Below are 24,549 nucleotides of genomic sequence, written 5' to 3'. Positions count from 1 at the left end.
TCAGTGTGCTGGGGAAACAATTGCTTTTTTTCTTGCTCAGAAATACCCCTTCCTTTCGAGCACCTGAATGATATCACTAAGCTAATTGAGCATTTACCAATCTATATGTCGGGAAAGGATATAATGCCAATAACATTTTAGAAATTATCAGTTGTTATCGGGGGAAACCCACGCATCATCACACACCTCATTTAATTTCTCAGATTCAGGAAAACTACAGGTAGTTTTTCCTCACCGAACATAATACCCCTTTTTGGTGGTACTCGTATTATCAGAAATGTGTAAAACATTTTTTATTGCCTCAATCATGTAACGTGTGGCCCTACTGGAAGTCACATTTGTCTCTTCACCGTCGACACTGGAGTCAGTATCCATGTCGGCGTCTATATCTGCCATCTGAGGTAACGGGCGCTTTAGAGCCCCTGACGGCCTATGAGACGTCTGGACAGGCACAAGCTGAGTAGCCGGCTGTCTCATGTCAACCACTGTCTTTTATACAGAGCTGACACTGTCACGTAATTACTTCCAACAGTTCATCCACTCAGGTGTCGACCCCCTAGGGGGTGACATCCCTATTACAGGCAATCTGCTCCGTCTCCACATCATTTTTCTCCTCATAAATGTCGACACAAACGTACCGACATACAGCACACACACAGGGAAATGCTCTGATAGAGGACAGGACCCCACTAGCCCTTTGGGGAGACAGAGGGAGAGTTTGCCAGCACACACCAGAGCGCTATATATATACAGGGATAACCTTATATAAGTGTTTTTCCCTTTATAGCTGCTGTATCTTTAATACTGCGCGTAATTAGTGCCCCCCCTCTCTTTTTTAACCCTTTCTGTAGTGTAGTGACTGCAGGGGAGAGCCAGGGAGCTTCCCTCCAACGGAGCTGTGAGGGAAAATGGCGCCAGTGTGCTGAGGAGATAGGCTCCGCCCCCTTATCGGCGGCCTTATCTCCCGTTTTTCTATGTATATTGGCAGGGGTTAAATGCATCCATATAGCCCAGGAGCTATATGTGATGCATTTTTTTTTGCCATCCAAGGTGTTTTTATTGCGTCTCAGGGCGCCCCCCCCCAGCGCCCTGCACCCTCAGTGACCGGAGTGTGAAGTGTGCTGAGAGCAATGGCGCACAGCTGCAGTGCTGTGCGCTACCTTGTTGAAGACAGGACGTCTTCTGCCGCCGATTTTCCGGACTCTTCTGTCTTCTGGCTCTGTAAGGGGGCCGGCGGCGCGGCTCTGGGACCCATCCATGGCTGGGCCTGTGATCGTCCCTCTGGAGCTAATGTCCAGTAGCCTAAGAAGCCCAATCCACTCTGCATGCAGGTGAGTTCGCTTCTTCTCCCCTTAGTCCCTCGATGCAGTGAGCCTGTTGCCAGCAGGTCTCACTGAAAATAAAAAACCTAAACTAAAACTTTCACTAAGAAGCTCAGGAGAGCCCCTAGTGTGCACCCTTCTCGTTCGGGCACAAAGATCTAACTGAGGCTTGGAGGAGGGTCATGGAGGGAGGAGCCAGTGCACACCAGATAGTCCTAAAGCTTTCTTTAGATGTGCCCAGTCTCCTGCGGAGCCGCTATTCCCCATGGTCCTTACGGAGTCCCCAGCATCCACTTAGGACGTTAGAGAAATATATATATATATATATATATATATATATATATATATATATATATAATGTGTGTCTGTGTGTATACAGTGCCGTTTCTTGTGGCGGGCGAGCCGTGCAACCGCACGGGGCGCCCGCCGTAGCACTTCTTGTGTTCTTTGATTCCCCCTCCTCCCGAGTAACCAGCTCGGGGGGCGGAGTTTTGCGGAATGACACGGGTGCGTCGTGACATTATGAGGTACTCAGGAGGAGAGAGGAGGCCAGGAGGGGGAGCCAAGCTGCAGGGGGAGCCAAGCGCCGCGAAGACGAGGGTGAGGCTGCCGAAAAGCAGGCAGAACCGCTTCAAACTTAAGTCCGCCTCTCCCTCTCTCCCCCCCCCCCCCTCTACCATCATGTGTAAAATGGGGACTCTTGCCTACAATCATGTGTAAAATGAGGACTCTTGCCTGCCATCATGTGTAAAATGGGTACACTTGCCTGCCATCATGTGTAAAATGGGGACTCTTGCCAGCCATCATGTGTAAAATGGGGACTCTTGCCTGCCGTAATGTGTAAAATGGGGACACTTGCGTGCCGTAATGTGGAAAATGGGGACTCTAGCCTGGCGGAATTTGTAAAATGAGGACACTTGCCTGCCGTATTGTGGAAAATGGGAACTCTTGCCTGCCGTATTGTGGAAAATGGCGACTCTTGCCTGCCGTAATGTGTAAAATGGGGACACTTGCCTGCCGTAATGTGTAAAATGGGGACACTTGCCTGCCGTAATGTGTAAAATGGAGACACTTGCCAGCCGTATTGTGGACAATGGGGACTCTTGCCTGCTGTAATGTGTAAAATGGGGACACTTGCCTGCCGTAATGTGGAAAATGGGGACACCTGCCGTATTGTGTAAAATGGGGACACTTGCCTGCCGTATTGTGTAAAATGGGGACACTTTCCTGCCATAATGTGGAAAATGGGGACACTTGCCTGCCATAATGTGTAAAATGGGGACACTTGCCTGCCGTATTGTGTAAAATGGGGACACTTTCCTGCCATAATGTGGAAAATGGGGACACTTGCCTGCCATAATGTGTAAAATGGGGACACTTGCCTGCCGTGTTGTGTAAAATGGGGACTCTTGCCTGCCGTATGGTGGAAAATGCGGACTCTTGCCTGCCGTATTGTGTAAAATGGGGACTCTTGCCTGCTGTAATGTGTAAAATGGGGACTCTTGCCTGCCGTAATGGGGATTTAATGTATCAAGGGCATTGTGGTGTATGGCATAATACAGTGGTTCCCAAACCTTTTGGAATCACGGCGCTCTAGAGTATCAGAATTTTTTTCACGCCACCTCCAGGACAAAAGCTTCTTATTAAGACATTTAAAAATATTAAATAAAGTAAATTGTGTTTATGTGTCATCCATGAGGAACAGGAGGAGCACTGCCAGAGCCCTACAAAACGACCTCCAGCAAGCCACAAATGTGCATGTGTCTACTCAAACAATCAGAAACAGACTCCATGAGGGTGGTATGAGGGCCCGACGTCCACAGGTGGGGGTTGTGCTTACAGCCCAACACCGTGCAGGACGTTTGGCATTTGCCAGAGAGCACCAAGATTTGCAAATTCGTCACTGGCGCCCTGTGCTCTTCACAAATGAATGCAGGTTCTCACTGAGCACATGTGACAGACGTGACAGAGTCTGGAGACGCCAAGGAGAACGTTCTGCTGCCTGCAACATCCTCCAGCATGACCAGTTTGGCAGTGGGTCAGTAATGGTGTGGGGTGGCATTTCCTTGGGGGGCCGCACAGCCCTCCATGTGCTCACCAGAGGTAGCCTGACTGCCATTAGGTACCGAGATGAGATCCTCAGACCCCTTGTGAGACCATATGCTGGTGCGGTTGGCCCTGGGTTCCTCCTAATGCAAGACAATGCTAGACCTCATGTGGCTGGAGTGTGTCAACAGTTCCTGCAAGACGAAGGCATTGATGCTATGGACTGGCCCGCCCGTTCCCAAGACCTGAATCCAATTGAGCACATCTGGGACATCATGTCTCGCTCCATCCACCAACGCCACGTTGCACCACAGACTGTCCAGGAGTTGGCGGATGCTTTAGTCCAGGTCTGGGAGGAGATCCCTCAGGAGACCATCCGCCACCTCATCAGGAGCATTCCCAGGCATTGGAGGGAGGTCATACCGGCACATGGAGGCCACACACACTACTGAGCCTCCTTTTGACTTGTTTTAAGGACATTACATCAAAGTTGGATCAGCCTGTAGTGTGTTTTTCCACTTTAATTTTGAGTGTGACTCCAAATCCAGACCTCCATGGGTTAATAAATTTGATTTCCATTGATAATTTTTGTGTGATTTTGTTGTCAGCACATTCAACTATGTAAAGAACAAAGTATTTAATAAGAATATTTCATTCATTCATTCATTCAGATCTAGGATATATTTTAGTGCTCCCTTTATTTTTTTGAGCAGTGTATATATATATATATATATATATATATATATATATATGTGTGTGTATACAGTATACATATATGTATGTATATATATATATATATATATATTTATATATTACGTTACTGTTGGGAGGCACCACGGCAGGATGCAGAGTGGATAATACCTCAGTCTCCACCACCCCTATGCTTGGCTCCACCCCTTTGGAAACCCCCTTTCACAAATCCTGCGTTTGCCCCTGGCAAGCCTCTGGATTCCAATTTTATAATCTTTTGAGACCAGATTTTATTTAGGACAGAGATTCCCAAACTCAATTCTCAAGGTGCCTTAACAGTCCACGTTTTAAGGTTATTCGTGCTTGAGCACAGGTGACTTTTAATTAGTACTTAGTCAATTTATTTTAGCCATTTATGCTCAACCATGGATATCCTTAAACCCTTGAGTGTTACGGTGCCTTGAGGACTGAGTTTGAGTACCACTGCTTAGGATATTAACTAGACACAAAGCAGTATGATCCTTTTCATTGTATCCTTTCCCAGACGGTTCTGGTATGAATGGTCGACCATGTTAAAGTCGACATTCATTAGGTCGACATAGACTAAAGTCGACGTGGGACATGTCGACACATGAAAAGGTCGACAAGGATTTTTTAATCTGTTTTTGGTGTCATTTTTTACGTAACATGAACAGGAACCCCAATTAGTGTACCGCGTCCCCTTGCATGGCTTGCATCGCTCGCCATGCTGCGGGCAAGGTGCCTCGCTGTGCTCGGCACAGGTTACCATTCCCAATCGTAGTCCACGTGGATGGTAAAGAATGAAAAAGTTACAAATCTTTTTAAAAAAAAAGCTATGTCGACCTTTTAAAGTGTTGACCTGTCCTGCGTCGACCATGTTCAAGGGTTGAACATATGTCCATGTCGACCATGTCAATATCGACCAATAGTGGTCGACCATCCAAACGGATACCTTCCCGGCCACATCATATCACAGGATGCAATACTTTAGTCATATAAAGAAAAAATGTGTTTCATGCATCCAAAAGTTTTCTCACAATCAGCACGTGAACCATTTTAAAAGTAAAATTACTTCAGCTTACATTTCATCTGTATACAGCTGTACAAAAAGTGCACCTAAGAGCACTGATTCCAATAAGGCATGTCCAAACTGCAGCCCTCCTGCTGTTGTGAAACTACATACCCCAGCATGCCCTGACACAGTTTTGCTGTCAGAGAATGCTCTGAGTCTGATATTTAAATATAAATATATATATAATAAGAATTTACTTACCGATAATTCTATTTCTCGGAGTCCGTAGTGGATGCTGGGGTTCCTGAAAGGACCATGGGGAATAGCGGCTCCGCAGGAGACAGGGCACAAAAGTAAAGCTTTTACAGGTCAGGTGGTGTGTACTGGCTCCTCCCCCTATGACCCTCCTCCAGACTCCAGTTAGGTACTGTGCCCGGACGAGCGTACACAATAAGGGAGGATTTTGAATCCCGGGTAAGACTCATACCAGCCACACCAATCACACCGTACAACTTGTGATCTAAACCCAGTTAACAGTATGATAACAGAGGAGCCTCTGAAAGATGGCTTCCTAAACAATAACCCGAATTAGTTAACAATAACTATGTACAAGTATTGCAGATAATCCGCACTTGGGATGGGCGCCCAGCATCCACTACGGACTCCGAGAAATAGAATTATCGGTAAGTAAATTCTTATTTTCTCTATCGTCCTAAGTGGATGCTGGGGTTCCTGAAAGGACCATGGGGATTATACCAAAGCTCCCAAACGGGCGGGAGAGTGCGGATGACTCTGCAGCACCGAATGAGAGAACTCCAGGTCCTCCTTTGCCAGGGTATCAAATTTGTAAAAAATTTACAAACGTGTTCTCCCCTGACCACGTAGCTGCTCGGCAGAGTTGTAATGCCGAGACCCCTCGGGCAGCCGCCCAAGATGAGCCCACCTTCCTTGCGGAATGGGCCTTAACAGATTTAGGCTGTGGCAGGCCTGCCACAGAATGTACAAGTTGAATTTTGTTACAAATCCAACGAGCAATCGACTGCTTAGAAGCAGGTGCACCCAACTTGTTGGGTGCATACAGTATAAACAGCGAGTCAGATTTTCTGACTCCAGCCGTCCTTTAAATGTATATTTTTAAGGCTCTGACAACGTCCAACAACTTGGAGTCCTTCAAGTCGTCTGTAGCCGCAGGCACTACAATAGGCTGGTTCAGGTGAAACGCTGATACCACCTTAGGGAGAAAATGCAGACGCGTCCGCAGCTCTGCCCTATGTCGAATGAAAAATTAAATAAGGGCTTTTATAAAACAAAGCCGCCAGTTCAGATACTCTCCCGGCCGAAGCCAGGGCCAGTAACATAGTCACTTTCCATGTGAGATATTTCAAATCCACATTCTTTAGTGGTTCAAACCAATTGGATTTGAGGAAATCTAAAACTACATTTAGATCCCACGGTGCCACCTTAGGCACCACAGGAGGCTGTATATGCAGTACTCCTTTGATAAAAATCTGGACCTCAGGGACTGAGGCCAATTCTTTTTGGAAGAATATTGATAGGGCCGAAATTTGAACCTTAATAGATCCCAATTTGAGACCCATAGACAATCCTGATTGCAGGAAATGTAGGAAAACGACCCAGTTGAAATTCCTCCATCGGAGCACTCCGCTGCTCGCACCACGCAACATATTTTCGCCAAATACGGCGATAATGCTTCGCGGTGACTTCCTTCCTTGCCTTTATCAAGGTAGGAATGACTTCTTCTGGAATGCCTTTTCCTTTTAGGATCTGGCATTCAAACGCCATGCCGTCAACGCAGCCGCGGTAAGTCTTGAAAAAGACAAGGACCCTGCTGAAGCAGGTCCCTTCTCAGAAGTAGAGGCCACGGATCGTCCGTGACCATCTCTTGAAGTTCCGGGTACCAAGTCCTTCTTGGCCAATCCGGAGCCACTAGTCTTACTCCTCTTTGCCGTATAATCCTCAATACCTTTGGTATGAGAGGCAGAGGAGGAAACACATATACCGACTGGTACACCCAAGGTGTTACCAGCGCGTCCACAGCTATTGCCTGCGGATCTCTTGACCTGGCGCAATACCTGTCCAGTGTTTTGTTGAGGCGAGACGCCATCATGTCCACCATTGGTTTTACCCAACGGTTTAATAGCATGTGGAAAACTTCTGGATGAAGTCCCCACTCTCCCGGGTGAAGGTCGTGTCTGCTGAGGAAGTCTGCTTCCCAGTTGTCCACGCCCGGGATGAATACTGCTGACAGTGCTATCACGTGATTCTCCGCCCAGCGAAGGATCCTGGCAGCTTCTGCCATTGCCCTCCTGCTTCTTGTGCCGCCCTGTCTGTTTACATGGGCGACTGCCGTGATGTTGTCCGACTGGATCAACACCGGTCTTCCTTGAAGCAGAGGTTCCGCCTGGCTTAGAGCATTGTAGATTGCTCTTAGTTCCAGAATGCTTATGTGAAGAGACTTTTTCAGGCTCGACCACACTCCCTGGAAATTTCTTCCCTGTGTGACTGCTCCCCAGCCTCTCAGGCTGGCATCCGTGGTCACCAGGATCCAATCCTGCATGCCGAATCTGCGGCCCTCCAATAGATGAGCCTCCTGCAACCACCACAGAAGGGATACCCTTGTCCTCGGCGACAGGGTTATCCGCAGGTGCATCTGAAGATGCGACCCTGACCATTTGTCCAACAGATCCCTTTGCATGGAATCTGCCGAAAGGGATTGCTTCGTAAGAAGCTACCATTTTTTCCCAGGACTCTTGTGCATTGATGTACAGACACCTTTCCTGGTTTTAGGAGGTTCCTGACCAGGTCAGATAACTCCTTGGCTTTTTCTTCGGGAAGAAAAACCTTTTTCTGAACTGTGTCCAGAATCATCCCCAGGAACAGCAGACGAGTTGTCGGCATTAATTGGGATTTTGGAATATTCAGAATCCATCCGTGCTGCTTTAGCACCTCTTGAGATAGTGCTAAACCCATCTCTAGCTGTTCTCTGGACCTTGCCCTTATTAGGAGATCGTCCAAGTATGGGATAATTAATACGCCTTTTCTTCGAAGAAGAAATATTATCTCGGCCATTACCTTTGTAAAGACCCGAGGTGCCGTGGACAAACCAAACGGCAGCGTCTGAAACTGATAGTGACAGTTTTGTACAACGAACCTGAGGTACCCCTGGTGTGAGGGGTAATTGGAACGTGGAGATACGCATCCTTGATGTCCAAGGATACCATAAAGTCCCCTTCTTCCAGGTTCGCTATCACTGCTCTGAGTGACTCCATCTTGAACTTGAACTTCTTTATGTACAGGTTCAAGGACTTCAGCTTTAGAATAGGCCTTACCGAGCCATCCGGCTTCGGTACCACAAAAAGAGTGGAATAATACCCCTTCCCTTGTTGTAGAAGAGGTACCTTGACTATCACCTGCTGAGAATACAGCTTGTGAATGGCTTCCAAAACCGTCTCCCTTTCTGAGGGGGACGTTGGTAAAGCAGACTTCCGGAAACGGCGAGGTGGCTCTGTCTCTAATTTCAACCTGTACCCCTGAGATATTATCTGCAGGATCCAGGGATTTACCTGCGAGTGAGCCCACTGTGCGCTGTAATTCTTGAGACGACCGCCTACCGCCCCCGAGTCCGCTTGCGAAGCCCCAGCGTCATGCTGAGGCTTTTGTAGAAGCCGGGGAGGGCTTCTGTTCCTGGGAAGGAGCTGCCTGTTGCTGTCTCTTCCCTCGTCCTCTGCCTCGTGGCAGATATGAATAGCCCTTTGCTCTCTTATTTTTAAAGGAACGAAAGGGCTGCGGTTGAAAGGTCGGTGCCTTTTTCTGTTGGGGAGTGACTTGAGGTAGAAAGGTGGATTTCCCGGCCGTAGCCGTGGCCACCAAATCCGATAGACCGACCCCAAATAACTCCTCTACGCATCGCCTGTCCACTGTCGTGTCCATAAAGCTCTTCTGGCCGAAATGGACATAGCACTTACCCGTGATGCCAGTGTGCAGATATCTCTCTGTGCATCACGCATATAAAGAAATGCATCCTTTATTTGTTCTAACGACAGTAAAATATTGTCCCTGTCCAGGGTATCAATATTTTCGATCAGGGACTCTGACCAAACTACCCCAGCACTGCACATCCAGGCAGTCGCAATAGCTGGTCGTAGTATAACACCTGCATGTGTGTATATACCTTTTTGGATATTTTCCATCCTCCTATCTGATGGATCTTTAAGTGCGGCCGTCTCAGGAGAGGGTAACGCCACTTGTTTTGATAAGCGTGTTAGCGCTTTGTCCACCCTAGGAGGTGTTTCCCAGCGCTCCCTAACCTCTGGCGGGAAAGGGTATAAAGCCAATAACTTCTTTGAAATTAGCAGTTTTTTATCGGGGCACCCCACGCTTCATCACACACGTCATTTAATTCTTCTGATTCGGTAAAAACTACTGGTAGTTTTTTCACACCCCACATAATACCCTGTTTAGTGGTACCTGTAGTATCAGCTAAATGTAACATCTCCATTATTGCCAAAATCATATAACGTGTGGCCCTACTGGAAAATACGGTTGATTCGTCACCTTCACCACCGGAATCAGTGCCTGTGTCTGGGTCTGTGTCGACCGACTGAGGCAAGGGGCGTTTTACAGCCCCTGACGGTGTTTGAGGCGCCTGGACAGGCACTAATTGAGTGTCCGGCCGCCTCATGTCGGCAAACGACTGCTTAAGCGAGTTGACGCTATCCCGTAATTCCACAAATAAAGGCATCCATTCTGGTGTCGACCCCCTAGGAGGTGACATCCTCATATTTGGCAATTGCTCCGCCTCCACACCAATAACGTCCTCATACATGTCGACACACACGTACCGACACACAGCAGACACACAGGGAATGCTCTATACGAAGACAGGACCCACTAGCCCTTTGGGGAGACAGAGGGAGAGTCTGCCAGCACACACCAAAAAGCGCTATATATGACAGGGATAGCCTTATGATTAAGTGCTCCCTTATAGCTGCTTTTATATTAATATATTGCCATTTATTTTGCCCCCCCTCTCTGTTATACCCTGTTTCTGTAGTGCAGTGCAGGGGAGAGACCTGGGAGCCTTCCTGACCAGCGGAGCTGTGACAGAAAATGGCGCCGTGTGCTGAGGAGATAGGCCCCGCCCCTTTTTCGGCGGGCTCGTCTCCCGCTATTTAGTACATTTAGGCAGGGGTAAATATCTCCATATAGCCTCTGGGGCTATATGTGAGGTATTTTTAGCCTTTTTAAAGGTTTTCATTTGCCTCCCAGGGCGCCCCCCCCCCAGCGCCCTGCACCCTCAGTGACTGCCGTGTGAAGTGTGCTGAGAGGAAAATGGCGCACAGCTGCAGTGCTGTGCGCTACCTTAAGAAGACTGCAGGAGTCTTCAGCCGCCGATTCTGGACCTCTTCTTGCTTCAGCATCTGTGAGGGGGCCGGCGGCGTGGCTCCGGTGACCATCCAGGCTGTACCTGTGATCGTCCCTCTGGAGCTTCATGTCCAGTAGCCAAGAAGCCAATCCATCCTGCACGCAGGTGAGTTCACTTCTTCTCCCCTCTGTCCCTCGTTGCAGTGATCCTGTTGCCAGCAGGAATCACTGTAAAATAAAAAACCTAAGCTAAACTCTCTAAGCAGCTCTTTATGAGAGCCACCTAGAATTGCACCCTTCTCGGCCGGGCACAAAAATCTAACTGGAGTCTGGAGGAGGGTCATAGGGGGAGGAGCCAGTACACACCACCTGACCTGTAAAAGCTTTACTTTTGTGCCCTGTCTCCTGCGGAGCCGCTATTCCCCATGGTCCTTTCAGGAACCCCAGCATCCACTTAGGACGATAGAGAAATATATTTATATATATTTATATGTGTGTAGTTGTGCCGTTCTAAATCTTCCTAACTAAATGATATCACGCACGTAACTAATACTTATAGGACATGAGTTGGCCGCCCTCAGTACAGTATATTGCTTTTGGCTACATATACTAGTGAGAGTAATAAGCTTAATTAAGCTTTGCTGAGAGTGACGCCACCATAGACAACACGACTGTTACCGCTTCCAATACTTTAGGGCGTGACCAATCCGGTTCTCCAGAAGTGGTTGGAGAGAGGTGGGCTTAGAAGTGATTGGCTGATTGCTCTTTCGGTCACGTGATCGTCCCTGCACATCCAGTATGGCTTCCTCCTGTAGCACGGCACAGAGCTGGCAATGAGCGGTGTAAATAGACGCTTGGCGGGCGGCTGGGCATGAGCAAAGGGCAGCTGCTGGGTAGGATCATCACCATGAGGTCCTACCAAGCCTTCCTGCTCTTCGTGGCAGCCCTGGCTGTGTTCGCCTTCTATTACCTGGGGTCTGGGAAGGAGAATTTCTCCAGCACCACCAGGCGGATGAAGCAGAACAGCGCTGCCCACAGTATGAGCCCAGAGTCGGACCTGTACTCTTCTTCATCGGAGCTGAAACTCAGTGAGGGCAAGAGCAAGACCCTGGAGAGCCGCGGGGTGCTGGACTACCACCTGCTGATGATGTTTACTAAGGTTGACCGGAGTCCTGGGCTGGGGGACAAGTTCCAGGTGGCTCTCAGCTCCCTGGTGAAGTATGGCAAGTTTGAGAGCAATGAGGTGCTCAGCCTGCACTTTGTGTCTGACGAGCCCAGCAAGGAGATTGGCAAAGCTATGCTAAGGGACCTGCTACAGGGGGCCAGCTTCAAGTATAAGGTGGGTGTCAGGGTAGATAGAAGAGCAGCTTCATGTTGGAAATGGAGAAGGTAGACAGTGGGGATCACAAACAGGTGTAGCATGGAGAAGGCTACATTGGTACAAGTAGCTTGGTGTTTCTTAATCTCCATTATTGTACCCGAAACTCTATTTTGGAAAATGTGCACTACATTATATAGGTAGCAATGTTTCCTGTACTGGAACATGGTATTGGGCACCCTGGGGGTGTGACTGCATTTTTTTTTTTTTTTGTGTGCTTGCATGCAGGGAAAACACTGTTTGCTTTTGCATTCAGCGAAGAAATACTGAGCAGTTTTTTTTTTTTTTTACTGATATTGATACTCCTATATCCCTTCCTAATTCAGTAACTCTGTGCTTATTTTAAATCTGCCCCTCTTGCAGTGCAATGTTGTGTGTGTGTGTGTGTGTGTGTGTGTGTGTGTGTGTGTGTGTGTGTGTCGTTTTTTTTTTTTTTTTCCCCTTCTTTTTTTTTCTTCTGGATCAGCCTCACTATTTGCTGGTGTATGACTACCAGGGGCGGATTGGGAACAAAAAGCGGCCCTGGAAAAAATTTGTACTAGTGGCCCCACTTGGGCAGCACCAGAGGTGTAAGGTCTAGCCATGGGCCATGGCAGCAGCACCCTCCCCCCAAGACTTTCCAGATAGTGGGCATGTCCAGCATCAAGGGGGAAGTTAAAAATAAATAAAATTACATATTATGAGCACATTATATGATACACCTTTTAGAATTTAGGAAACTATATAATTCTTTAGAAAGATATATTTTCTTGCTTATTACACCAACTGTATCCCAATCACTATTCACTCAATCTTATATGTCAGCCAAGCAGGCAGACAGAGCATACACTAGATCATCTGCAATCACAGGCTAAGTGGCAAAGTCATTTTCATATATGCAAATTGTTTGGCATTTTATTCATTATGTCTATAAATAGGACCACATGTCCTCGAACAAAACAGGCCCCACGGGTGCGTCGGCCCACCGTGAATCTTCCCTGTAGACCCTATGGCCAATCCGCCTCTGCTGACTACTCTGAGACGTTTTGATGCAGCTCACTGTTGGCATCGCTGCTTGGATGGCCTGCACACTATTATCTAAATAAATGTAATGTCTGAAAATTTGAGGAAAGTCCAAAGCCATGTGTCAGCAAGGGCACACAGTAACCCAAAGCAGCAGGCAGGGCATATAAGGACGGGCCAAAGGATCTTGTATGTCTTGCCTGCAGTTTTGCTTTACTGACGTATGTCTTTGGACTTGGGTCTTTTGCAGCAGTTGTGTCTGTGAGTTTATGGTAATGCTGCTACAAAGCCCTTCCCTGGCGTACATCCATGTGTCCGATTGTGCAAAGACTGCCCACTTTGAGCGTCTGCAGATGCTGCATTTGTTATGTGCATCTTTAGACGCCACCATTGAAACATGCAGCCGGCCTATGCTAGTTGCAGATCATCCTCCTGAGTGTAGCCTCCAATGTGAGCGATTCAGCGTCTCTATGCAACCACTTTCAGCAACATGCCTATGATATGCTGCTTCTGCGATTAGCCCACTCCCCTGTAACTGGCCAGGAACATACAACACATTGTAAGTACACTTCTTTGTGCATGCGTCTGAACTTGTACCATGACTCTGTATGAACACCATTGGGATGTATGCGCGGTGCAACTCATATACATGTGCAGACAAAAACATCACTGTGTCCAGCATCGCCACTGCGTCTGTCTCGGGCCCATACTGTTGTATACTGTGCCATAGTGGTGCTTGCTGTATATAAAAAAAAAAAAAAAAAACTACAAAAGGGACATGCGTATTTAAATAATGTCACTCCACTTCTATCTGCCGGTCTCACTCATTCTAAAAACTTTCAGCATTGCAATAAATAAGAAATATAATAAATGGTATAAACATGCTGCCTAGCAATGATATGTTAGCAGCTGTTGTGGCTTTACAGTGAACATGCTCCCACACACAACTGATGTGTGCTCATACATCTTTGCTGCGGTCACATCAAACAGCCCCGCTTGGCACGCCAGGTCGTGTGAAAATGTTCTAGCGTCGTGTATCGTTTTTTCTGAATATGCATCTTTTTCATAATGCAATGTGATTAGGACGCACCAGGAGACACTGCTGATGTGTGACTCAGTCTGAATCTGTACACGAAGTGCTACAGTGTAGCAGCCACAGATTTTTTCCAATACAAGTTCTGTTCTGCTCCATATATAGACTCAGTCACACCCAGTATATACAAGTGTCCTTGGCAAAAAAAGACACCCAATGTGTGCTGCATGGGACTTGGTGGCTAATTTACTCCAGGCATCTCGCTCTGCATGGCGTATTGAGGCTGGATGTATGAGGATGTGTCTGTAATTTATGTATGGTAAATATGAGTTATTTTCTTATGTATACATAAACCAATTATATATTTATCTGTGTTATAAATAAAAAGAATATCTACACTCCCTATAGTCAACAGCAGAAGCGGTGCACCACATGGGTATATCCCAATCCTGGGTCCAGATATATGTAAACACTGTAGAGAACACTCGCCAAGCAGACAAACAAAATGGTAAGTTTTACTGGTATTTCTTGTCACAGAAATGGGAGTCGACGTTTGTCTCTCTGGACATTTCTCAAGACAGACAATACTTACTTGTAGCTCCTAAAATACGAACACCAGTCAGTCAAAAGAGTAGCCAAATGTTCCAGTACGTTCCAGCACTTATATCCTGGGAGAGGCCTCGCTTCCGGGTTCCAGTCAACATAATATAATAAACAAAAGTAGGAGTAGAGGGCTGCCAGTGTGGAAAACGCAAAACTGTTGCCCTCTCACGGACCAAAAACTTCTGGTGCATGGACAGTAGCAATGCTTTCAAATGTGGAGTGCATCCGCGTGTGCTCAGTAACCCAGCCATCTAGCGCATGCACACCAGTGATGCGTTCCAGACTGGAGTGCAGTGTGGCTGTTATAGTAAAAAGTATAACGCAAAAAAAACTATAAAAACTACTGTCTGCTATCACAAGGAGCCACAGGGAACCCATATAGCAGTTATAATACACAAAAAAAATTGTCTATTTTGAGTACAGGTTGAGTATCCCTTATCCAAAACGCTTGGGACCAGAGGTATTTTGGATATCGGATTTTTCTGTATTTTGGAATAATTAGATACCATAATGAGATATCATGGTGATGGGACCTAAGTCTAAGCACAGAATGCATTTATGTTACATATACACCTTATACACAGCCTGAAGGTAATTTTAGCCAATATTTTGTATAACTTTGTGCATTAAACAAAGTATGTGTACATTCACACAATTCATTTATGTTTCATATACACCTTATACACACAGCCTGAGGGTCATTTAATACAATCTTTTTAATAACTTTGTGTATTAAACAAAATTTGTGTTCAATGAGCCATCAAAAAACAAAGGTTTCACTATCTCACTCTCACTCAAAAAAGTCCGTATTTCGGAATATTCCGTATTTTGGAATATTTGGATATGGGATACTCAACCTGTATTTCTATTTTAATTTCTATATGGGTTTTGTTATATGTTGGTGATCTCTTTAATACACACACACATAGGGGGAAATTAAATTGTCTAAAGTGATGGGAGATCGTGGAACAATATTCAATTGTCCCCACTTATAGTGCTGATTGCGCCCATTAGAGTCACGTTTAGGCGTGCAAAGCACCTAAACCTCACTAAACGAATGGTCGCGAGCGTGAAAAGATCCATTTGGGCACCCAAAAAACGGGTCTCTTTACGCTAATTTCCGCTCGCCACGTTTGGGGGCAGCGAGCTGAAATGACCTTCTCGCGCCTGTTGGCAGCAACATTTGAATAGCGACGGGCACTCGCGGATGCCGGGACCCGCCATAAGATTTGAATTCGGCCCCGAGTTTCCTTGTAAATACAGGATTTATCTAAATTGCAGCTGGACAGTTTATCCCTATATTACAGTCCATGTATGCCTGCATAGATGGTTTGCTTACTGAGAGGATTCATTTTAGGCTTTGCTGCTTTAGATTATGCTGTCACGTCTGGGGGTGGGCGTGGTTGATCTGATGTTAAGGGTATTTACGAAGGTTCTTCAGCACAGCAAGTTATGTGGCGTTTCATGCTGAATGGAATCTTGATAAAGGTGCTACTGTGGGCCGAATCGTTGACCAATCTTTTGTACCTTGCTGTGATTAAATAAAGGACTGCTTTGCTTATCATTATGAAGCAATGGTGACTGCACTCTTTTTCTGTGAAATACAAATAGTAGCAACTACAGTGTGCCTGTTGTTTACTGAGACTTCTCTGCACCCCTGCAGTTTATACATTTGTGAGTGTGCCATCTTTTCTGTTGGATTTATATGTTGTATGTTTAATATTATATATCTAGAATAGATTTATGTAATTTTTAATGACTCTGTGACACAGTGGGAACATCAGTGCCAGTGGAGCAGAGCAGCCCCTACCTCCTGTGTTGCTGGAGCTGTAAGGAGTAACTCGTGGAGCTTATGCCCATGGAGGAGCTGCTCCCCCTTCCCCTTTACACTCCCACTATACAATGAGCTGTGCATGCACAGAAACTCTGAAGGTGCCCCATCGGAGCTGAGCTTCGGTTGCTGCAGTTATGAATCAGCCTGGGGGACGTAGGAAGCCATGGACAATAACAAGCCTCTGATGGGAGAGCTGCCCAGCTGATCCCTTGCCCAGTGGGGACTGTACTCTAAGTAAATGTAATATTTAGGCCTTTCATGTTTTTGGTACATATTATTTACAATCATGCAAATAAACATGTAAAAATAAAATATAAGTTTAGTCCTCCTTTTGAATAACTTACACAAAGTAAATTTTTCAGTCTTCAAATGGAGTCCTTTTTAATGGAATTACGATGACAAGGGTCCTTGAAATACAACCATGGTCCTTCGTTAGAATGGTGGTCGTAAGCTAGGTACATACTGGAGTGCTGTCGGGTCAATTTGCTGCTTCCTAACAAGAAATCGTCTACATCGCTCTGTGTGTACAGGTGATTGCGTGCTCCTGCGGTCACTAGTGATGGACGCTAGGTTTGACGTGCTGCACCTAGCAATACCACTAGCGACCTTGTTTATGCTTATGAAGAATGTAAGAATAAAACTCGTTCCGGTGGGTACGCAAAATTTGGGCTCAAGGGCTTTCTTTCCGATGTCTAAACGAATACACGTAGATCCAGTATGTACCTAGCTTTATTCTAACACAAGTACACAAAATCGGGCACTAATTTAGGTTAGCTTAAATAAGCATACAGCATATATCACCTTTTGAAAAAAAAAAAAAAAAAAAATTCAAATGAGTAAAAACCCCATTGTGCAGCGCCCAACTAACACTCTGGAGTGTCAATGAACAAATACAATATAGAATCTGTATTGACAACAAAATGCCTAGAAAGTGCACAATAATATTGAATTACAATTTTATTTTTAAAAGATAAATTTTAAATATGTTGATACATACATTTATCAATAGTACAGAATAAAATATAAAACAGTTGATTCAGTGATTCCTGACCTGGTATATCATAAGCTTATCATTTTAGATGGAGTTCATTCCATTAAATAAGATGTGATTGCTTCTCCCACAAATGTTGACTTGTGTCAATAATTGCAGCCACATTGGACAAGTTGTTAGCAGTGGGAAAAGATAGCATGCAGGAAGACCACACAATTGTTATAGGGCTGGCGCTATGCTCAACCCCCCCCCCCCTATTTGCTTTATAGGTTGCTCACCAGTATTTGTTTTGCGGTCCTGGGAGTTTTTAAAGAATCCCAATGTAGTGTGCGACGAGTTGTGGACTTGACCGGAAGAATTACGTGAGTCCGCGGTAGGGAGGGAGGACATAGCCACTGCTTGTGAGGTCTCCTTCACTGGTCGCACTCCGGGGTGAGTAGGCACGGTCACCTGTAATTCTTTAATGCGTTTCTAAGCTATGGTGGTGATGCGGTTTCTTCAGAATGTGTGAAGTGCATGCAGGTATGGAGCGTATTTAAATGGGTGGTAGCCAATCCAAGCTGTTTCCTCAGCTCATCAGGCTATTCAGAGTATATACAATATTCAAGTTGATAGATGCACACGGTATAAACGTAATTATCAGTCAGAATTAGATGGAATCTCGCCCCCAAAACTCCCAGGACTGCAATACATAAATACTGGTGAGCAACCTATAAAAGCAATTAGGGGGGAGGTTGAGCATAGCGCCAGCCATATAACTACTGTGTGGTCTTCCTACATTCTATCTTTTCCCACTGCTAACAACTTGTCCAATCTGACTGCAATTATTGATACAAGCGAACATTTGTCGGAGAAGCAATCACATCATTTATGGAAACCCTACGTATTTAATGGAATGAACTCCATCTAAATTATTAGCTGATGATATCCCAGGTCAGGAATCGCCTGTTTTATTTTATATTCTGTGCTGTTGATAAATTACATATGTTGATACATATACAGTGCCATGCTGAAGCATTCTCCCCCCCCACCCCCCTTGGGTTTTTACTTATTTTGTTACATTACAGCCTGTAATTTACTTTTCTCTAACGTCCTAAGTGGATGCTGGGGACTCCGTAAGGACCATGGGGAATAGCGGCTCCGCAGGAGACTGGGCACATCTAAAGAAAGCTTTAGGACTATCTGGTGTGCACTGGCTCCTCCCCCCATGACCCTCCTCCAAGCCTCAGTTAGATCTCTGTGCCCGAACGAGAAGGGTGCACACTAGGGGCTCTCCTGAGCTTCTTAGTGAAAGTTTTAGATTAGGTTTTTTATTTTCAGTGAGACCTGCTGGCAACAGGCTCACTGCATCGAGGGACTAAGGGGAGAAGAAGCGAACTCACCTGCATGCAGAGTGGATTGGGCTTCTTAGGCTACTGGACATTAGCTCCAGAGGGACGATCACAGGCCCAGCTTGGATGGGTCCCAGAGCCGCGCCGCCGGCCCCCTTACAGAGCCAGAAGGCAGAAGAGGTCCGGAAAATCGGCGGCAGAAGACGTCCTGTCTTCAACAAGGTAGCGCACAGCACTGCAGCTGTGCGCCATTGCTCTCAGCACACCACACTTCGGTCACTGAGGGTGCAGGGCGCTGGGGGGGGGGCGCCCTGAGACGCAATAAAAACACCTTGGATGGCAAAAAAATGCATCACATATAGCTCCTGGGCTATATGGATGCATTTAACCCCTGCCAGAATCCATAAAAAAGCAGGAGAAAAGTCAGCGAAAAAGGGGCGGATCCTATCTCCTCAGCACACTGGCGCCATTTTCCCTCACAGCTCCGTTGGAGGGAAGCTCCCTGTCTCTCCCCTGCAGTCACTACACTACAGAAAGGGTTAAAAAAAGAGAGGGGGGCACTAATTAGGCGCAGTATTAACTATACAGCAGCTATAAGGGGAAAAACACTTATATAAGGTTATCCCTGTATATATATAGCGCTCTGGTGTGTGCTGGCAAACTCTCCCTCTGTCTCCCCAAAGGGCTAGTGGGGTCCTGTCCTCTATCAGAGCATTCCCTGTGTGTGTGCTGTATGTCGGTACTTTTGTGTCGACATGTATGAGGAGAAAAATGATGTGGAGACGGAGCAGATTGCCTGTAATAGTGATGTCACCCCCTAGGGGGTCGACACCTGAGTGGATGAACTGTTGGAAGGAATTACGTGACAGTGTCAGCTCTGTATAAAAAACAGTGGTTGACATGAGACAGCCGGCTACTCAGCTTGTGCCTGTCCAGACGTCTCATAGGCCGTCAGGGGCTCTAAAGCGCCCGTTACCTCAGATGGCAGATATAGACGCTGACACGGATACTGACTCCAGTGTCGACGGTGAAGAGACGAATGTGACTTCCAGTAGGGCCACACGTTACATGATTGAGGCAATGAAAAATGTTTTACACATTTCTGATAATACGAGTACCACCAAAAAAGGGGTATTATGTTCGGTGAGGAAAAACTACCTGTAGTTTTCCTGAATCTGAGAAATTAAATGAGGTGTGTGATGATGCGTGGGTTTCCCCCGATAACAACGGATAATTTCTAAAATGTTATTGGCATTATATCCTTTCCCGCCAGAGGTTAGGGTGCGTTGGGAAACACCCCCTAGGGGGGATAAAGCGCTCACACGCTTGTAAGGGCTCTACCTTCGCCTGAGATGGCCGCCCTTAAGGATCCTGCAGATAGAAAGCAGGAGGGTATCCTAAAAGGTATTTACACACATACTGGTGTTATACTGCGACCAGCAATCGCCTCAGCCTGGATGTGCAGTGCTGGGTTGGCGTGGTCGGATTCCCTGACTGAAAATATTGATACCCTAGATAGGGACAGTATATTTTTGCCTATAGAGCATTTAAAAGATGCATTTTTATATATGCGTGATGCACAGCGGAATATTTGCCGACTGGCATCAAGTCTAAGCGCGTTGTCCATTTCTACCAGTAGAGGGTTATGGACACGTCAGTGGTCAGGTGATGCGTATTCCAAACGGCATTTGGAAGTATTGCTTTATTAAGGGAGGAGTTATTTGGGGTCGGTCTTTCAGACCTGGTGGCCACGGCAACAGCTGGGAATTCCACGTTTGTACCCCAGGTCGCCTCTCAACATGAGAAGACGCCGTATTATCAGGCGCAGTCTTTTCGTGGACAAGCGGGCAAAAGGTTCCTCATTTCTGCCCCGTGACAGAGGGAGAGGAAAAAGGCTGCAGAAATCAGCCAGTTCCCAGGAACAGAAACCCTCTCCCGCCTCTGCCAAGCCCTCAGTATACGCTGGGGCTTTACAAGCAGAATCAGGCACGGTGGGGGGCCCGTCTCAATGAATTTCAGCGCGCAGTGGGCTCACTCGCAAGTAGACCCCTGGATCCTTCAGGTGATATCTCAGGGGTACAAATTAGAATTCGAGACGTCTCCCCCTCGCCGTTTCCTAAAGTCGGCTTTACCGATGTCTCCTTCTGACAGGGAGACAGTTTTGGAAGCCATTCACAAGCTGTATTCCCAGCAGGTGATAATCAAGATACCCCTCCTGCAACAGGGAACGGGGTATTATTCCACACTGTTGTGGTACCGAAGCCGGACGGCTCGGTGAGACCGATTCTAAATCTAAAATCTTTGAACACTTACGTACAGAGGTTCAAATTCAAGATTGAGTCACTCAGAGCAGTGATTGCGAACCTGGAAGAAGGGGACTACATGATGTCTCGGGACATCAAGGATGCTTACTTTCATGTCAAAATTTACCCTTCTCACCAAGGGTACCTCAGGTTTATGGTACAGAACTGTCACTATCAGTTCAGACGCTGCCGTATGGATGGTACACGGCACCCCGGGTCTTTACCAAGGTAATGGCCGAAATGATGATATTCCTTCGAAGGAAGTGAATTTTAGTTATCCCTTCCTTGGACAATTCCCTGATAAGGGTAAGATCCAGGGAACAGTTGGAGGTCGGTGTAGCACTATCTCAGGTAGTGTTGCGGCAGCACGATTGGATTCTCAATATTCCAAAATCGCACCTGGTTCCGACGACGTGTCTTCTGTTCCTAGGGATGATCCTGGACACAGTCCAGAAAAAGGTGTTTCTCCCGGAGGAGAAAGCCAGGGAGTTATCCGAGCTAGTCAGGAACCTCCTAAAACCGAGCCAAGTCTCAGTGCATCAATGCACAAGGGTTCTGGGTAAAATGGTGGCTTCCTACGAAGCAATCCCATTCGGCAGATTCCACGCAAGAACTTTCCAGTGGGACCTGCTGGACAAATGGTCCGGATCGCATCTTCAGATGCATCAGCGGATAACCCTGTCACCAAGGACAAGGGTGTCCCTCCTGTGGTGGTTGCAGAGTGCTCATCTTCTAGAGGGCCGCAGATTAGGCATTCAGGACTGGGTCCTGGTGACCACGGATGCCAGCCTGCGAGGCTGGGGAGCAGTCACACAGGGAAGGAATATCCAGGGCTTATGGTCAAGCCTGGAGACATCACTTCACATAAATATCCTGAAGCTAAGGGACATTTACAATGCTCTAAGCTTAGCAAGACCTCTGCTTCAAGGTCAGCCGGTGTTGATCCAGTCGGACAACATCACGGCAGTCACCCACGTAAACAGACAGGGTGGCACAAGAAGCAGGAGGGCAATGGCAGAAGCTGCAAGGATTCTTCGCTGGGCGGAAAATCATGTGATAGCACTGTCAGCAGTATTCATTCCGGGAGTGGACAACTGGGAAGCAGACTTCCTCAGCACGACCTCCACCCGGGAGAGTGGGGACTTCACCCAGAAGTCTTCCACATGATTAAAAACTCGACAGGTATTGCGCCAGGTCCAGGGACCCTCAGGCAATAAGCTGTAGACGCTCTGGTAACACCGTGGGTGTACCAGTCAGGGTATGTGTTCCCTCCTCTGCCTCTCATACCCAAGGTACTGAGATTGATAAGATGGAGAGGAGTAAGCACTATATTCGTGGTTCCGGATTGGCCAAGAAGGACTTGGTAACCGGAACTTCAAGAGATGCTCACGGAGGATCCGTGGCCTCTACCTCTAAGAAGGGACCTGCTCCAGCAAGGACCCTGTCTGTTCCAAGACTTACCGCGGCTGCGTTTGACGGCATGGCAGTTGAACGCCGGATCCTGAAGGAAAAAAGGCATTCCGGATGAAGTCATCCCTATCCTGATCAAAGCCAGGAAGGATGTAACCGCAAAAACATTATCACCGCAATTGGCGAAAATATGTTGCGTGGTGCGAGGCCAGTAAGGCCCGACGGAGGAAATTCAACTGGGTCGATTCCTACATTTCCTGCAAACAGGAGTGTCTATGGGCCTGAAATTGGGGTCCATTAAGGTTCAAATTTCGGCCCTGTCAATTTTCTTCCAAAAAGCACTAGCTTCAGTCCCTGAAGTTCAGACGTTTGTAAAAGGGGTACTGCATATACAGCCTCCTTTTGTGCCTCCAGTGGCACTTTGGGATCTCAATGTAGTTTTGGGTTCCAAAAGTCACATTGGTTTGAACCACTTAAATCTGTGGAGTTAAAATATCTCACATGGAAAGTGGTCATGCTGTTGGCCCTGGCCTGGGCCAGGCGCGTGTCAGAATTGGCGGCTTTATCCTGAAAAAGCCCTTATCTGATTTTCCATTCGGACAGGGCGGAATTGAGGACTCGTCCTCCGTTTCTCCCCAAGGTGGTTTCAGCGTCTCACCTGAACCAACCTATTGGTGGTGCCTGCGGCTACTAGGGACTTGGAGGCCTCAAAGTTGCTAGACGTTGTCAGTGCCCTGAAAATATGTTTCCAGGACGGCTGGAGTCAGGAAATCTGACTCGCTGTTTATCCTGTGTGCACCCAACAAGCTGGGTGCTCCTGCTTCTAAGCAGACTATTGCTCGTTGGATTTGTAGTACAATTCAGCTTGCACATTCTGTGGCAGGCCTGCCACAGCCAAAAATCTGTAAATGCCCACTCCACAAGGAAGGTGGGCTCATCTTGGGCGGCTGCCCGAGGGGTCTCGGCTTTACAACTTTGCCGAGCAGCTACTTGGTCAGGAGCAAATACGTTTGTAAAATTCTACAAAATTGATATCCTGGCTGAGGAGGACCTGGAGTTCTCTCATTTGGTGCTGCAGAGTCATCCGCACTCTCCCGCCCGTTTGGGAGCTTTGGTATAATCCCCATGGTCCTTACGGAGTCCCCAGCATCCACTTAGGACGTTAGAGAAAATAAGAATTTACTTACCGATAATTCTATTTCTCATAGTCCGTAGTGGATGCTGGGCGCCCATCCCAAGTGCGGATTGTCTGCAATACTTGTACATAGTTATTGTTACAAAAATCGGGTTATTATTGTTGAGAGCCATCTTTCAGAGGCTCCTCTGTTATCATGCTGTTAACTGGGTTCAGATCACAGGTTATACGGTGTGATTGGTGTGGCTGGTATGAGTCTTACCCGGGATTCAAAATCCTTCCTTATTGTGTACGCTCGTCCGGGCACAGTATCCTAACTGAGGCTTGGAGGAGGGTCATGGGGGGAGGAGCCAGTGCACACCAGATAGTCCTAAAGCTTTCTTTAGATGTGCCCAGTCTCCTGCGGAGCCGCTATTCCCCATGGTCCTTACGGAGTCCCCAGCATCCACTACGGACTATGAGAAATAGAATTATCGGTAAGTAAATTCTTATTTTAATTGGAATATTATGTGATGGATCTGCACAAAATAGTCTTTAATTTGGTGAAGTGAATTGAGAAAAATGTATATAAAATAATTTTTATAATAATGTGATAATTATATAATTAATAATTTTGCTATGAAGCCCCTCAAAAGTTCTAGTGCAACCAGTTACCTTCAGAAATCACATAATTAGTGAAGTGAAGTCCACCTGGGTGCAATCTAAGTGTCATATGATTTGTCAGTATAAACACACCTTTTCTGAAAGGCCCCAGAGGCTGCAACATCACTAAGCAAGCGGCATCACACCATGAAGACCAAGGAGCTCTCCAAACAAGTCAGGGACAGAGCTAAGAAGTACAAGTCAGGGATGGGTTATAAAAAAAAAAAAAAAAAAAAAATATCCAAAGCTTTGATGATCCCCCAGAGCACCATCAAATCCATCATCTATAAATGGAAAGAACATGGTACCACAACAAACCTGCCAAGAGAGGGCCGACTACCAAAACTCACAGACCGGGCAAGGAGGGCATTAATCAGAAAGGCAGCACAGAGACCAAAGGTATCCCTGAAG

At 46.7% G+C, this 24,549-nt stretch overlaps 1 protein-coding gene across 1 annotated transcript in view; it reads left to right on the top strand.

The window, feature by feature from the left end:
* The first annotated feature begins 11,219 nt into the window (after positions 1-11,219).
* The window catches only part of XXYLT1 (xyloside xylosyltransferase 1), a 620,340-nt gene continuing 607,010 nt past the window's right edge, over positions 11,220-24,549 (top strand). The window contains exon 1 of the mRNA XM_063916431.1: positions 11,220-11,815. Coding sequence (XP_063772501.1) covers positions 11,348-11,815 — 468 coding nt within the window. The 5' untranslated portion in view covers positions 11,220-11,347. The remainder of the gene's footprint in view (positions 11,816-24,549) is intronic.

The sequence above is a fragment of the Pseudophryne corroboree genome, chromosome 4, assembly GCF_028390025.1.
Source record: "Pseudophryne corroboree isolate aPseCor3 chromosome 4, aPseCor3.hap2, whole genome shotgun sequence".
NCBI classification, from domain to species: Eukaryota; Metazoa; Chordata; class Amphibia; order Anura; family Myobatrachidae; genus Pseudophryne; species Pseudophryne corroboree.
This window is presented reverse-complemented; position numbering and strand designations above follow the sequence as displayed.